Source organism: Microtus oregoni, unplaced genomic scaffold (assembly GCF_018167655.1).
Source record: "Microtus oregoni isolate MIOR12 unplaced genomic scaffold, Mior012 000023F_ref0000262, whole genome shotgun sequence".
Lineage (NCBI taxonomy): Eukaryota > Metazoa > Chordata > Mammalia > Rodentia > Cricetidae > Microtus > Microtus oregoni.
In genome coordinates, this window is record NW_024543082.1 from 22,920,527 (window position 1) to 22,936,469 (window position 15,943).

The 15,943-nt window shown below is 37.3% G+C and overlaps 1 protein-coding gene across 4 annotated transcripts in view; it reads right to left on the reverse strand.

Annotated features, from left to right (window-relative positions):
• LOC121461879 (limbic system associated membrane protein) overlaps positions 1-15,943 on the reverse strand; it is a 2,099,220-nt gene that overhangs the window by 1,322,192 nt on the left and 761,085 nt on the right. For 3 of the 4 annotated variants that reach the window (XM_041673212.1, XM_041673214.1, XM_041673211.1), the window contains exon 2: positions 7,270-7,329. The exons of the other annotated variant lie outside the window; for it this stretch is intronic. In XM_041673212.1, coding sequence (XP_041529146.1) covers positions 7,270-7,329 — 60 coding nt within the window. The remainder of the gene's footprint in view (positions 1-7,269; positions 7,330-15,943) is intronic. 4 annotated transcript variants of the gene reach the window in all.

Below are 15,943 nucleotides of genomic sequence, written 5' to 3' on the forward strand. Positions count from 1 at the left end.
CCCTTAGCCTTGCACAAAGGACTGTAGGCAACTGAGGGAAGCTGAGAAGAGATGTGCCCTTCTCCAGAGAAGAGAACACAAATCAATTCTCCAGTCGGAAACAGCCCTGAAAACGTATAGACAAACAACATTATACCAACAGGTTACCTTTAGGAATATATATCTATACACACACACACACACACACACACACACACACACACACGTGCACATACACCTTTGTGCACACACACATACACTCATGCAAGTATGCAAGTGTGCATGCACATGAACACACAATAACAATTAGGTAAATGGGAGGCCAAGCATTTGAAAGAGAGCAGAGGGACATAGTGGAGAGTTTGTATGAAGGAAAGAGAGAGAGAAATGTTGTGATTAAATTATAATCTCAAAAATAAATTAAACACTGTTTTGAGTAAAAGATCAAGGCCAGCTAATGATCATAGCTTTTTACAATTTGACCTGTATCTTCTAAATGGAAATAAAGTTGCATCTTGTGTTTTATTTTCTACTTATTCTTATCTATTCTTTATGGTAACAAGAAAACAGTACCAGTCCTGAAAATCTAAAGTATTACTACTCACATACTGCGTATCATTTATGTCTGCTATTTCACCTTAATTTTTTCTCCTGTTGCTTCCTGTACCTAGTGTCCTGGTGCTTTATCATATAATGTGAAGGTATAAAATTCAGACAGAAATGTCATCATTCTCATAAAACTTGGCTCTCTGGTTCTTCCCTTGAGCAAGAAGAAACCCCTTGGCACACTAAAATTTAATAATAATTTAACTACTCTACAGGTTGATAAGTTAATGGTTTCTACTTCATCTTCTACTTCTAAAAACACTAATATCATCATATACTAGAATATAATACCCTTGAAAGTAAAAATATCTATAGCCCCCATAATGCATGGCATCAAATAAAAGAACTTTTAAACTTCCTTTATTTGATACATTTATTCAGTAGTTTTATAACACCTTTAACAAGCTTAGCTACTTCTCTATACCTCTCCTTTCTGAGTCATTTATTTACAGACTGAATCAGAGGTATCCCATCATTCCATCCAGGAAGTAAAAGGGTTGCAACTTTTCTATTTAAGGTGGAAAACAAATCACTAATCTTAGTTTTACACTAATTTAAACTTTTCCTCAAACATTGCATAGTTGGGAGTTGCAAGTCTATTTTAGATTTAAGATATAGCTCTATGAAATCCATGTAACACTAGATAGTTATAATTTCTCTCTTAAAGACTCTATATTCACCTTCTCATAGACTGTCTACAGAATGGACAACAAACAGCTACTTTCTTGCTTAGACTTTGAATCCACAGGTAGTGTTGGAAGTGAATCAGTTTAGTTTGGGTAGATGAACCTGAGTCATGTTGAGGAGATACTTTTGAAGAGGATAATGGTGTCAACATTAAATCATATACACATAAATATGTTATTGTAGAGGTAAGGAGGGACCAACAAAGGTCACCTAACTTTGTTCTTCAACCTGGAGACAGAGACAGTCTAACTTCTGAAACAATGACTATCTCCCTCTGCCCTCAGAAAAAAAGGACCTTTGATATATGATACAGTTTCATTTATGGCTCTACAAATTTTATTTTCCTATGGTGATGAGCAAAAAAAAAACTTCTCAATAGAACAGTATGTCAGAAAAAGCATGCTGGCAATAGCGTTGCCTTGCTTATGGACATAAGTTGAACTATTTGGTGACATCATTCCCTCTGACTTTTAGCAACTAGAATATAAACATTCTTATCATGATAGAAATTTGGTTTCTAAGATGACATTTAGAAAATATGAAGGAAAGTCAAGGGTATGAAGCTTCACTCATTTGCAGAAGTCATGGGGTAATGAAAAAGGGACACTTTCTAGTAAGGGTTTGTGTGAACCAAAGGTTTCTGTCATTCCTTGGTGACTGCAATGGTAGCAAAGTGAAGCTGTTTACTCATACAGAGACAATACCTGTTACTAAAATAACACACTGTGTACTGCTTTCCAAACATGGTAGCTGAAGGCTTCTAAGTGTCTCAGTTTTATCATGATGCAATTGGTTTGATAGAAGACATTTGGTATTTAGGACACCATGGGAACTACACTCCTAAAACTGCTGATCTGCAATGGTTGCAGAAGAATTCGTCACAAACATTATGGTCGTCATGCATTGGTGAGCGCTCATAAATCAGTTCTGACTGCAGATTCTGTTGGCAAACATCATATATAAGACTGAAGAGCATGTCAGTCTCACAGTGGAGTTTGTTTTTCAACAGAAGAAATCAGCAGAAATCAAGGACAAAAAACAGTCCTTACGCCAGATAGTCCTGACTCCTAACAGAATCCTGTCACTGACTGGTGTGCTCTTGTTCTTCATCCTCCTCCCTCCCTTCTTCCTCCTCCTTCTCCTCCTCCTCCTCCTCCTCCTCCTCCTCCTCCTCCTCCTCCTCCTTCTTCTTCTTCTTCTCTCTCTCTCTCTCTCTCTCTCTCTCTCTCTCTCTCTCTCTCTCACACACACACACACACACTGTTATGCCCTTTTTCAACCAGATCAATATTTCAGATGTAAATGACTTGAACTCAGAGGAAGAGAGATCCATATTGAGGTGTGAAAACATTTCAGGAAGAAAAAGACAGATCCGTTTAAGTGTATAAATACACCCAATAAATCATGGTGAACTTGGTGGGGATGACTGCTCTTCCTTCTGGCAGCTTTGTAATTACTCGCTCAACACAGCAACAACTTTCTTTGGAAACAGTCACTCTACATGCAAGACAATTATAGCACCGGGAATCATTGCTGACCACAGCTAAGGCTCTGTATGTCACAATCCATTAGTTAGATATATCTGAGCAGCAGCAAGTTTATTAAACCCTAGTGTTACTTTCCCCCGTCACTTTTCTCAAGGTCTCCCAAGGGCAGTCATCGGCTATTTCTAATAGTTCATCAATCCAATCTGTAAATAATTCCACGTTCAGACTTCCTGAATTATTAACCTGATCTATGAGAACCGAAAGCTCTCCATTCGGTTTTCCCTCAACAAATTCTAATCTTTGGCTGAAGTTGACAACACGAGGTCCCGAGACATTCTACAATCAGTGAAAACCATTCTGTCACTTTCCCTCCTGTGGATCTGACTTGTCTGCATTTGTGTCTGGACATGTTAGAACGTATTGAAATGAAAAGGACAGAAGCAGTCCTGCTTTGTGTGTGACTGAGATCTAACTTCACGAAACTACCTGTCTTGTTTATGGCTCCCCATTTGTATTTAACTGTGTAATGACTTGCATTATCCCCTAATTGGTTCCCATGTAAAAACATCATTTTCTCAATTAGTTTGTAAGGAAAGGGGCCAAACCTTGAATGGTCTCATTTTGCCAGCAGCAGTATGTTGGAGTCGGCTTATACAAATTCATGAAGGCCAATTTTGAATTTTGAAGGGAATTCTTAGTCAAAATAAAAGTAAAAGCATAAAGGCTTATAATTAACTAAATGATAATAAAAGCAAATATAATAAAGATTCAAGGTTTATTATCACCCATTTTAGTATATTTTCACATTATCTGTGGCTGTGAAATTATTTACAATTTTTTTCCGTTGTAAAAGCTTTCTGATGGTCTAGCACTCTGGTCTTTGTACAGTTTTGTATTCAATAAATTCACATTCAATAACTTACTGTTAATAGAATAAAATTTATCATATTGTGAATATTTCTATAACAGAAATATACCAATACTAGATATCAGGGTTCACTACTCTTTTCTACAAACCTGGGTAAACATTTACCAGACTACCACTGATTACTATTTAAAATCTTGGTAAAAGAGTATATTCAACAACATGGAAGAGGAAAGCACACTATAATAGAAATAAGTCATTGACTCATTATTTCACCTTAGATTTTGTTCGTATTTGCTACATTCTATGCAGCATAATATATGGTAATCTCTAGTCAAGGGTGAGGACAAAGTGTTCTGAGATACTCTGTGTTGTTCCTGATGAGGATTATTTGGCAAGGGCATAGCCTGATAATCAACAATGGGAGACTCAATTCCCCTGAATTTTTGTTTTTGAGTGCTTTGGACTTCATTCTGGAAAAAAAAAAAAGGGTGTGGTAGAAATCCTAGTTGCAGTTATATAAAGTGTAATAAACAACTATAGAAAACGGGTGGAAATATATTTGACTTTAGAAATAGAAAGTTAAGGCCAGGTGGTGTGGAACCCGCCTTTAACCTCACCACTAGGGAGGCAGAGGCAGGCAGATCTCTGTGAGTTCAAGGCCAACCTGGTCTATAAGAGCTAATTCCAGGACAGGGTCCAAAGCTACACAGAAAAATCCTGTCAAAAAGAAACAAAGAATGAAAAAAAAAGAAAGAAAGAAAGAGCTAGGAATTCAGAAAACTTTAAAAAAAAACATTTTTATTTTTAAGAACTGATAGAATATGGTGAGTCAAATCATGTCTCTATTAAGCACAAAACTAAATATATGCCATCAAAGTATTTTCCTCCCAGATAAGAAATGATGTTTGAACTAAAGTTTAGATATGTTGCTAGTATCATTGACCACAAGGGAAACCTTCACATTAACAGTAGAAGAATAGGAATTGATGTAGGAGGGTCTTCTATCTATCTGTTGCTTTCATCGGTTAATTAATAAAGAAAACTGCTTGGCCTGATAGGTCAGAACATAGATAGGCGGGGAAGACAGAACAGAATTGTGGGAGAAAGAAAGCAGAGTCAGGCAGACGCCATGATTCTCCTACCCGAGACAGATGGACACTCATTAGACTCATCCTAGTAAGCCACAGTCAAGTGGCAATACAGATTATTAGAAATGGGTTAAACAAATATGTAAGAGTTAGCCAATAAGAGGCTAGAGATAATGGGCCAGGCAGTATTTAAATGAATACAGTTTCTGTGTTATTATTTCTGGGGCTAAGCTAGCCATAAGGGAGCTGGGCGAAACAAAAAAGCAGGCCTGCTAGCCTCATCACTACAAGGAATACTTGGTAAGGAAAAATACAATGAGCATACTTAGTCTGGAGGACAGGTAAGAATTATAAATATTTGATGAACTGTCATGTAAATAATTCATAAGGCCTACCTTTCCCTTAAAGAACAACATTAAAATTTCTTTAAGTTGTAGAAATGAAGACAAAAATTTAATAAATAAAGCTCTTAAAATATGCAGTGCCCCTTGTAATGTCATAGTAAGTCCCTATAAGATGTGTCGTGTCAAGGGGTAAATTACCTAGCATGAATGAGTGGAACACTTTTCTGGGACTTTTCAATTTTTTTTTGTAATAGGAAAAAAGACAAGATGGAACCCCTACTTTTTGATCCCTCCAATCTCGCATCTGCATCATATACAATCTAAGGTTTCCGAAAACAAGCTCTCTGGGGCAGCCTCCTTTCAAAGACTACTCCTGAATACTTGGCGTGAACAGTGGGCAGAGAAGTAAACTAAGTTGACAGAGCATCTATCTTGCAAGCTGAAAAAGGTGACCTCTGACCTTGCAGTAGGAGACAAAGATTTCAGCAGCTCCTAAGGCAAGTGTGGAAAATGCAGCTGGAAGGGAGGTCCAATTAAAAGGGAAAAGGGAGAGTAAGACGAGGGGTTCACGTTATTTACTCAGAAGGGCTTTCAAGTCAATAGGATGTTTGCAGTACAAGCATGCCGAGGAGGAAGAATGCAGTGTATTAAAACCAGAAACTCACAGAACACAGGCATGTGACTCATCACACAGCATGATATCTTGAGATCTTACATGCAGGATAATAACAGGGAGAAACTGGCTTTTTGTTCACTTGTTTTACTTTTAGCATCTTGCTGTCTTAGTTAGCAACTGCTCTGGTCTAGCTTAGAGCATACGCCCTGATTGTTTTAAATCATAAATACAGGAATAAGTGAATTGACCCTGAAATCAGAATTTTTCTGCTGAAGGGAAGTGTTGTTGTGCACAAGATGGACTAGGTGGATCTATGTGGTTAGTCTGTATGCATTGAATACGAATGTGCATCAACTTTGCAGAAGTTACTTCTCCTTGTTTAAGTTGTATGCACACTGAACATGAAATGTATACTTCTGTCTAAGATTTGTTGCGAGATAAACTAAATAACACACTGTGTCTTGAACATATAAGATGGTGTCAGGCTATAATAGGCACTCAATGAATAGTAATGACAACTGTTACTATTGTTATCAACAACTTTAAACAAGAGGTTTGTTGCATTCCACTAATCAGATTAAATGGAATGGTTTATTTCAGTGCTATAGAAAAACAATCAAAGAGTAACTAAGCCCTCTTCATTACACACAGATTGATTTATATGTAAACAACAATGGCCATGGTATTGACCTTAATTCATTTGAAACATTGGTAATAGCAGGTTAAAGTGTAGAAAGTGTACTTACTCAAATTTATTGAAAATTCCTATGAAAAAATTCAATCTGAAGTGATTGCTTCTGTTGAATGCACATCATTTTGATGGGAAGTGTAATTGTGCTTCCAGGTGCCTGTATGTGGGCTATTTGAAGAATGGCAATGTTTAAAATAATGTCACATTTTATCTTTTCCAGTCCTCTGCAAGTCAAACAACTGACTATCCAGGGTGGGATTTAATGACATATTGTCCCGAATGACTTAGAATCCTCACACGAGTTGAAAGAAGAGGAACATGTGCATGTGCAGGATGCACTCACACTGCTCAACAGCTTTGGATTCTGGACTAGTCTTGAAATCTAGAAGTTTGCTATCATTTTGAGGGGTTATAAAATACTATACAGTATCATTGCCCCTAGTCACTAAGCAAGTATGCCATTTAAATTTCAGTAATGTTAAAATTCTGTTCCTCATTTGGTTCAAATATTTGCAAGTCCTCAGAGGTTAGTGGCAACAGCATTGAACAGTCAAAATTTGGAATACCATGCTATCCCAGAGAGTTCAAGTGATGAGTCCTGGGAGGAGTAGGTGGGAATGGGAGTAGGTGGGAATGGGAGGGAGCAGGTGGCAATGGGAGAAAGTGGCAACTGGAGAAGGAAACAATCTTCAGAATAGCAAAGATGATGTAGTTGGGAAAATGCAGCAGTTAGCCTTCGACAGTGAGATACAGGAAGAATGGATAAGAAGCTAAGTATCATGGTTATGATGTGAACAACAGCATAGTATGGTATAGGAAGGGTGATAAGTTTCCATGCAAGTAGGTAGTTTGCTGTCCATGTGAGTCGTCCGTTAAGGTCCTTCTGCAAGTGAGGTAACCCACCTGGGATTGTGATTGGAGACAAATTTACTTCAGCAGGAGGCTGGTTCCAAAATGCCAAGACTAAAGAAACAAAACAGAAAAAGAAAAAAACACTCACAATCTCCTACAGCTTGGGCTAACCGGCTTAATGATAAACTCTTTTTAGATATGACAGACATATATCTTACAACACTAAGCTCCAAGTATTCCCCCTTGCTGTGGTCCTTCTGTCCACAGATAAATTGGCTTATTTTAATATTTTCATCAGGATATGATATAATTTTCCATAATTAATTTTTCACACCCAAGAATTTTTTTTAGTAAATCGCTTTTTTGTATTATTTCCCTTTACTGTCAAATCCAAACCTTTTTCTTTCTCTTTCCTGGTCATGACATTGAACAAGACACTGGATGACGTAAGAAGGTGACTGCTCCAACCAACATCACTGAAAATCAAAGCTATATCCCTGTATTGTTGTAGGGATTTAAGACTGCACAGAACTAAGCTATGAGTTGATGCATGTGGCTCCTTAGAGAACATATGAGGTCATAACATCAGATTACAGTCTGCATGGGGAAGCTGGGGCTCCTAGACAGACTGCTCTCTGGGAAGGCCTAAAACAGTGCTTTCAGTAGGAAATTTTTAATACAATGCAAATCCAACCGTTTGTCTTAGGTGTGGGTAAATAAAGTGTTGGGGAGGGCAGGCGGCAGAGGTTTAAGGAGGGAGGCCTTAAGACAGGTACATACTGTCATACTCAAGTACTCAGAGAAAGAGGCAGACTAATAGAGATGGGCTACCAAAAACTGTCTGCTTTATTTCCTGTTCATCTTATTTTCTGCATCCTCAGTAAATCCTTATCCAGCAGAAACTCCCCAGTTGTTTGGAAATTGTATTTCCTCTAAGAACTCAGAGATTATGAAAAATTAACCTCCTCAAAATGAACAGAGTATTTTTTTTTTCAATGGCGTCTCTCTAACACTAAGTATCAAACAGGAAAATAATAACAAACACCAATGCAGAAGCCCATCCCTGATCTGCCTCTGAGTGTGCATTCTTCATCATCCCACTTGTTCAAGATCTCCATTTCAGTCTTGTTCTACGAAGCTGCTCACAGGAAAGACATGCTCACCGGAAGCCAAAACCGGGAACAAATTCAGATATGGCACTTGCTCTGCCTCTCTGGTGTTGTCAGATCACTCTGGAAGGCTACCAACTCCACGCAACATTCCGTGGTCTTTGGTAAGCAGGGATTATTAATTGCCCAACGTGCTTGCTTTTCTTTTTATTCATTGTTAGTTTCCACTATTTATAGATTTTTGTTTGTGTGTTTCTATTTTTCTTTTTTCCTTCTAAGTTTAGGAATGGAAAGTTCTGAAGCATTAAGTAAAAGTTGGCTCAGTTAGACCCACATTAACTTATACCTTTTGTCTGGGAACATCACAGTATCTCAAAGAAGGGGTTACTTAACATGGTGTGTATCTCAAGAAGCATCCACTATGGTCTATTATGGTTCTTTATTCTCATTCCAGCTCACTGTGAGGTGCAGGCTGCAGCAGGGCATTCATTGTGTGAAGAGACTTTCAGGACACATCTCCACGCAGCCCTCAGACTCTCGTATTTCTCCCTCGTCCAAAGTTTGTCACAAGTCCCCCATTCAAGAGACAATGTAATTTTTGGATACCACTGAAAATAACACATTGCTCTTGTATAAAAACAGACTCAAATAAAGCCTACCTAAATGTCTATCTTCACAGTGCTGTGGTATTTGCATTTTACAGAAAACATTTTAAAATCATTTTAGTAAGTGGAATCCATTTTCCTCCATGAACTGCTAATACTGAATTCTTAATAGCTTCCCCAGGGTTTTGTGTCTTGCTATGAAACCTTGAGTGATTTCCTCATTGTTGAGGCACAGTAAATAATCACAGTTTATGCTCATAAGCATAAAACTCTCATCTATTACTCTTCCTAGGTTTTATATTGTTAAAGATAGAAAACTTATTTTCCACGCAATCTGAGTATGAGACAATGCTAAATTGGTTTATAAGCCTGGTGAACATTGATATAAACATTCTTAAAAAGCTTTAATGTGTAATATCAGCACTTTAAATCCTTATAGGGACAATTATGCTCCAAATATCTCAGTTTTAAAATAAGCCGTTGACTGATGCTTTTCTTTGTTGGAACTCATCTTTGTTTCCTTTTGCTTTGCTTCTTTTTTTTTTTCTTCATGAAAGTACCATGTCAGCATGTTCTTCTTCTAAGTAGCACCTTTAGGTTCATTTTCAAAATCTTAAATGTCCTTTGTGTTATGCAATATTTTTAAACGATCAAATATAAAGATGTTTCATAAGGGTAGTCCAAGTGACTCCCCAAAGGCAATATAGACATCTATGTAGTGCTTGATTGGCTCCCAGGAGTTAAGGGTAGACTCCTATTGGCTGAATACACCACACACTTACGACTCACCACAGTATAAGCCTTCATGGTACCAAAAATATTATATAAGCTGCCAAAGGAGGGAAGAAAAAAAAACAGTCCTACCCAGTTGCAAAACCTATAAATCAAGATAGTAACTAGTATGGCAAGATATCCATAAAGCTTAATTGGTAGAACTGAGCTTTCTAATTACACTTAAGGTTTATTCAGTGGGAGGCAAATCATGCCTGGTGCTAAAAACGTAGCCAGCTTCCCAAAGCCAGTGAGATCATGGACATTAGCAAAGAATCTTTGTCTGGCGCTTGGCGAGACCAGCACTATTCCTCACTGTCTTCTGTCTTGTCCTTATGCTCACAGAGAAAGGCAGCTTCCACCCCTCACTTAAGAAGCCTCTCTTTAAAGCAAATGGAAACCACCACGGAAGACCACAACTGGACACAGTGGAGAGAACAATGGGTAATGAGGAGCCCAATCTCAATGGATGCCTCTGTCACAGCTTGTGTCTTAATGACCCAGGGAACATCTATGGAATCAGGGGTGGAAATGTAGCAAGATCCATCATACTATAAAATCTACAGTGAAACAGTCTCTCCCATAAATTGATGCATAGAGAAAACCAGAAACATGGCAATTTCAATGGACATATTAGTATAGAAGGGGGGAATTTCATAGGGTCCCACCTCTGGCAAAGAAATACAAGCAACTAATGACTTTCTGGGAGAATTATCCTTTCCCAAGGTTAAGCCCCCTTTTGGGTTGCCCAAGACAGAGTCCTGTGCCTTGAAAGCATATAGTCACTGGTGTGGTTTGAAAAAACACGACCTCCAAAGGGCATGTCCCTATTAAATATGGCCTTGTTGGAGGAAGTGGCAACATGGGAAAAGGCTTTACGGTCTCTTACTCAAGCTTCCATGAGTGTGACTGTCACTTGACTTTCTATTGCCTGCCTATGAAGATGTAAGAACTCTCAGCTCTGGCACCTTATCTGCCTGCACACCACCATGCTCCTTGCTATGATAGTGGACTGAGCCTCTGAACTGTAAGCAAGTCACCACAATTAAATGGGTGTCCTTTATAAGAGCTGTCACAGTCGTTGTGTCCCTTCATAGCAATAAAAACCTTAACTAAGATAGTGACCAGCAATAAAATGGATCAGAAGGTTATATGTATGTATTTGTTCATACACATACATGCATATTATTTATATATGTATACATCAATAATTATCAAAGAAAAGGTATCAACTTGAGGGGGTACATGGGAAGAGTTAAAAGGTAGGTTCCTAGGAGAGACTGGAGGGATGGAAAAGAGGAGACAAAGTGTTGCAATTCCATTTCAATTAAAAACATATTGAAAAAAATAAAAATACAGAGATGTTGGTAATATTAGATATTGTGTTGGGGTAATGGCTTAGCAAATAAAGCATGGCTGTGCGTGCTGGAATGAAAGTGGAGTTTGGATCCCCAACCCCCAAGTAAATCAATGTGGGATGTCAGTTAGCCTATTATTCTGCACTATGAGAAACAGAGATAGTGAATCTAGGAGCAGGCTGGCTGGCCACACTAGACAGAATGTCAAGCTCTGGGTTGAGCAAGAGACCTTGTGTTAATAGCAAAGATGAAAAATGGCCAAGGAAGATCCCTGAGATCAACATCAGTCCTTCACACACATGCACACATAGACTTATATATCCAAATCTGCTTCTTCCATATGTGCGTGCATGAATATATAATGCATCCTACATACATACAAATGTTTAATATATAGCAAACATAGATGATTTATATATCTGTGTACATATATCTGTGTATATATGATGTATGTATGTATGTATGTATGTATGTATGTATATATCCTGAAGGTGATTGGGGTGCCTCAATGAGTAATGGCACTTGTTCCAAGCCTGATGAAGGAGCAACAGAGTTACAGATATGTGTTTAAATATAGAATTATTAAGGGAAGTGATCCTTTGACAAACCAAGTGCATTATTGATTGACTAATTCAATTCATATTTGTTGATAACTATGTATTTTGCTTCAATGGGAAACCTCAAAGTATGCCATTATGATCCCCATTATTTTAGAAGTTAATATTAGTATACAAGCCAAGCATGAAATAAACAGTTTCAAGAATAACTCAAAACATGGGGACTGAAAAGACTCCACAGTTATCAGCACTGACTGATTTTCCAGAGGAACTTGGGTCAATTCTTAGCACCCACATAACTACTTACAGACATCTGTAATTTCAGTTCCATGGAATATGTTGCTCTTTTCTGGCTTCTGAAAGCACTACATGAACATTGTGCACATACACACATACCAGCACTATATATACACATAAAATAATAAATTAAAAATTTAAAGGGTAACTCAAATCTTTTACTTTTGGAACTTTATATACAAGCTTACTTTGGGTAAATATTTCATGGATTAAAACATGAAATAGTTTATTGATGTAACAAACATGTTTTAAGAGGCTGCTAGTTCATTTCCCGACCTCCCGGGTCCAACCCGGAATAAGCACACAGAAACTGTATTAATTAAATCACTGCTTGACATATTATCTCTCGTTTCTTATTGGCTAACTCTTACATCTTAATTTAACCCATTTCTGTTAATCTGTGCAATGCTATGTGGTTGTGGCACTGTTGGCATCTGTATCCAGTGGGGCTACATGGCTTCTCCTTGACTCCGCCTTTTCCCCCCAGCATTGAGTTTAGTTTTCCCTGCCTAGCTCTGTTCTGCCCTGCTATAGGCTCAAAACATTTCTTTATTCATTAACTAATAAAAGCAACAATATACAAAGGACTTCTCGCATCAGACATATAATCTATAATTCTAAAATATATACATGTATAATTCTATAGAACATTACACACACACACACACACACACACAGAGAGAGAGAGAGAGAGAGAGAGAGAGAGAGTAATTCGGAATATAATCACTTTCCAAGAATATGGTAAAGATATCATGCTTCAAGTGAAGTTCATAGTTATACATGAAAACATTGATTTCAAAGATTTCACAGGAACCAAGAAGTCGACCTATAAATTTGAGGTTAAAAAATATTCTACATTTTCTTTCCTTTTTGTCTCCACCTGGAAGCTCCAAACACATTTAAAAGCTTTTGATGTGGGAGTGTCATATATCAGTCTGTTGATTTCATTGGTTAAGCAATAAAGAAACTGCTTGGCCCTGATAGGTTAAAACATAGGTGGGAGGAGTAAACAGAACAGAATGCTGGGAGGAAGAGGAAATGAGCTCAGAGAGACGCCATGCTGCCCTCTCCCTGGCGGACACGAGAGCTCTGCTCTCTGAGGCACAGGCGATGAAGCTCTGACCCAGGATGGATGGACGTAGGCTAGAATGTTTCCCGGTAAGACCCGTGCTACACAAGTTTATTAGAGATGGGTTGATCGGGATATCAGATTTAGCCAGTAAGGGCTAGAGCTAATGGGCCAAGCAGTGTTTAAATGAATACAATTTGTGTGTTTTTATTTTGGGGCATAAGCTAGCCAGGTGACCAGGGTGCTCAACGCAGCTATTACATCAAGCTTTGTCTGATACTTTGTTGCATTTTGATCTAGTCTGTTCAGCCTTCTGTAACAAATTATCACAGATCAGGTGACTTAGCAACTACAGAAATCAATTTCTCACAGTTCCAGGCCTGAGGAGTCCAAAAGGCATTGGGTAGATTCAGTGCTGAGTGATTGAGGACCCTGTTTCTGATTGACAGTGGTACTTCCTCGCTGAGCTTGCACATTATGAACTGGACTAGCTAGCAACCTGGGATCTCTTTTATCATCTTGGTGGCTGCCCTCGTGATGAATTCACTTGCTAAAGGCCTAACCTCTTCAGACTGTCACCTGCATTGCTGGGATTTCAGTATTAGAAGAAGATGGGAACACAGATAGTTCCTCCACACCATTTTTGTACCATTTTTGTCCAGTTGTTTAAATGTTTTAAATATATAGTTAAATGTTCATCATATAATCATTTTAGACATATAAAATCAATTTCTATACAGTATTTAATCATTTTCGTTGATATTCTATTTTGTATACTATTAACATTTTTAAACTGTTTCTTTAATTTTTTAGTTGTACAGACAAAAGGAGTGACTACTAGAACGTTTATTGCTAAAAACCTTTAAATTATTTTATCAATTTAGACAGTCAACAAAATGTAGATAATAATAGTACTTCGTTCCAAGCTGACATGAGAACTTAGGGCCTTAAAACATTTAAGGCATGAAGGGCAGCATAGAAAATGGTCCCAGGCACACATTAATAAGGAATTCATATGTAGTATTATTAACTTCCTGGCTGATACAAGAGTGCAATTCACTAAAATTACAGACAGTAGAGAGACGTTTGTACCTTTGCAATCTTGTTTACTCATTTGTGGTCTAATGCATCTTAATTTTTCTGTACTTTACAAAGTTTTCTTTCTACATCTTAGCTATCCTGCTGTCTTCTTTTTCAGTGATACAGTTGTATATAATTTATTTTTAATTCTACTTAGTGATTATCTTTACAACCTCCAAGACTAATCTTTTAAAACATAAAATATTACAAACATATGGAAAACTACAGATAAAACTATAACCGACAACAGACAAAAATGTTGTCATTAAATTTAGCAGATGTTAACATCACGCTCTACTTACTTCAGAGCACCTCCTTAGAGAAATAAGTCACAAATAGAGCTAAAGACAGCTCCACACCCAGAGCCTCAGTCCTGAAACTTATGGCAGATACTCCTACAGTTAATAATGAGAATGCTTTCAATTATTCTATTTCTTTTCCTTGATGTTTCTATATATTCATATGTAGAATATAAATTATTGGATATCTTATGTAAATTGGATATGAAATATCAGATTCAGCACTCCATATTTGTTGAAGGTTCTGACCTAAACCAATGCATTAATCCACCGATAGGCTTTTAAGCAGTCAGATGAGAGGTGGTAGAAACTGGAATGTGTGTGTCCTGCAGAGAGTGCATCTATGGGTATATATTTGAAAGTTGCGTCTTGTTGCCAGTCTCTTCCCTTATTTATGTCTGCATTCTGAAAGCCAGGAGCCAAGCAGCTTCCCTCACTACACATGCCCCCACTCTTAGACTAAAATCATAGCAAGAATAGGTTTTCCTTTTTTAAGTGGTTTAACTCAATTATTTTGTTGTATTATTGGAACATTATCACAATTATGATAACTATATCAGATACTTTTCATAATGAAAGTGTTTCTTTTCAGGCTTTTACCCAATTTAAAAAATACTTAACTCTGCTTTTAAAAGATTTTTATATTCCTTACCTTTCTGTTTTACATGAAATTTCTTTATGATGGGCTTCTCAATCTTGTTTCACCTAATGATTGGTTGTTTTCTATGTTACTGTAACTTTAAAAAATGTTTGTAGATATTATATTGTCTATGGCTTCTTAAGTTTTTCTACCATATTATTAGTACAAATACTCGAACTGCTGTCTCACAGTATCCAGTTCATATTTTTATTTTGACAGCTGTCCTTTCAATCTACCATCAAGCCTGCCCAACCACTTTGGAGGACCTAGTCTACAGAATTTTTACTGTATCTTATTATTTTCCTATTACCGAATTTATTTTTATGAATATATTATGCTTTCATATAGTACTGAGAGAACCAAATTTTTCTTTTGCTTATTCTGTTAACTGTTTATTTTAAAGAATGTCTGCTTTTCACTTGCTTCAAGCCAATAGTCTTGCCCAAATTCATATTTATTTCCTGGTTTTATTTGTAAAGTGTTTCATGATTTACTCATATATTTGGGTTGCAGAATGTGTATACATGTGTATATACTAAAAGACACAAGCAATGGCCAAAGGACAGTTTGCAAGTGTCACTACACTCCTGCTGTGTGGCAGCAAGAGTCTATGCCTGCTGAGCCATTTCACTGATTCTTGATTGGTATTTATATCTAATCAATTTTAGACAGAGAGCAAATAGATTCAAATTTACTGTTCATGAATATACACTGTTTGTAGATTACCTTTCTCAAGCTGTGTTCACTTGACTAATCAACTGGTTGCAGTTTATGAAGACACAGTAGACTGTGTGCAACTTTTAGTTTAACATCTATTGCCTGTTAAACTTGATTGTATGTGGCTCTACCACACTAAAAATGGATTGTGCTTTATTTCAAGTGCATGAACGTCTATTGTAAATATCAGATTAAGCACATTACAAACACTTGTTTCTGCCCT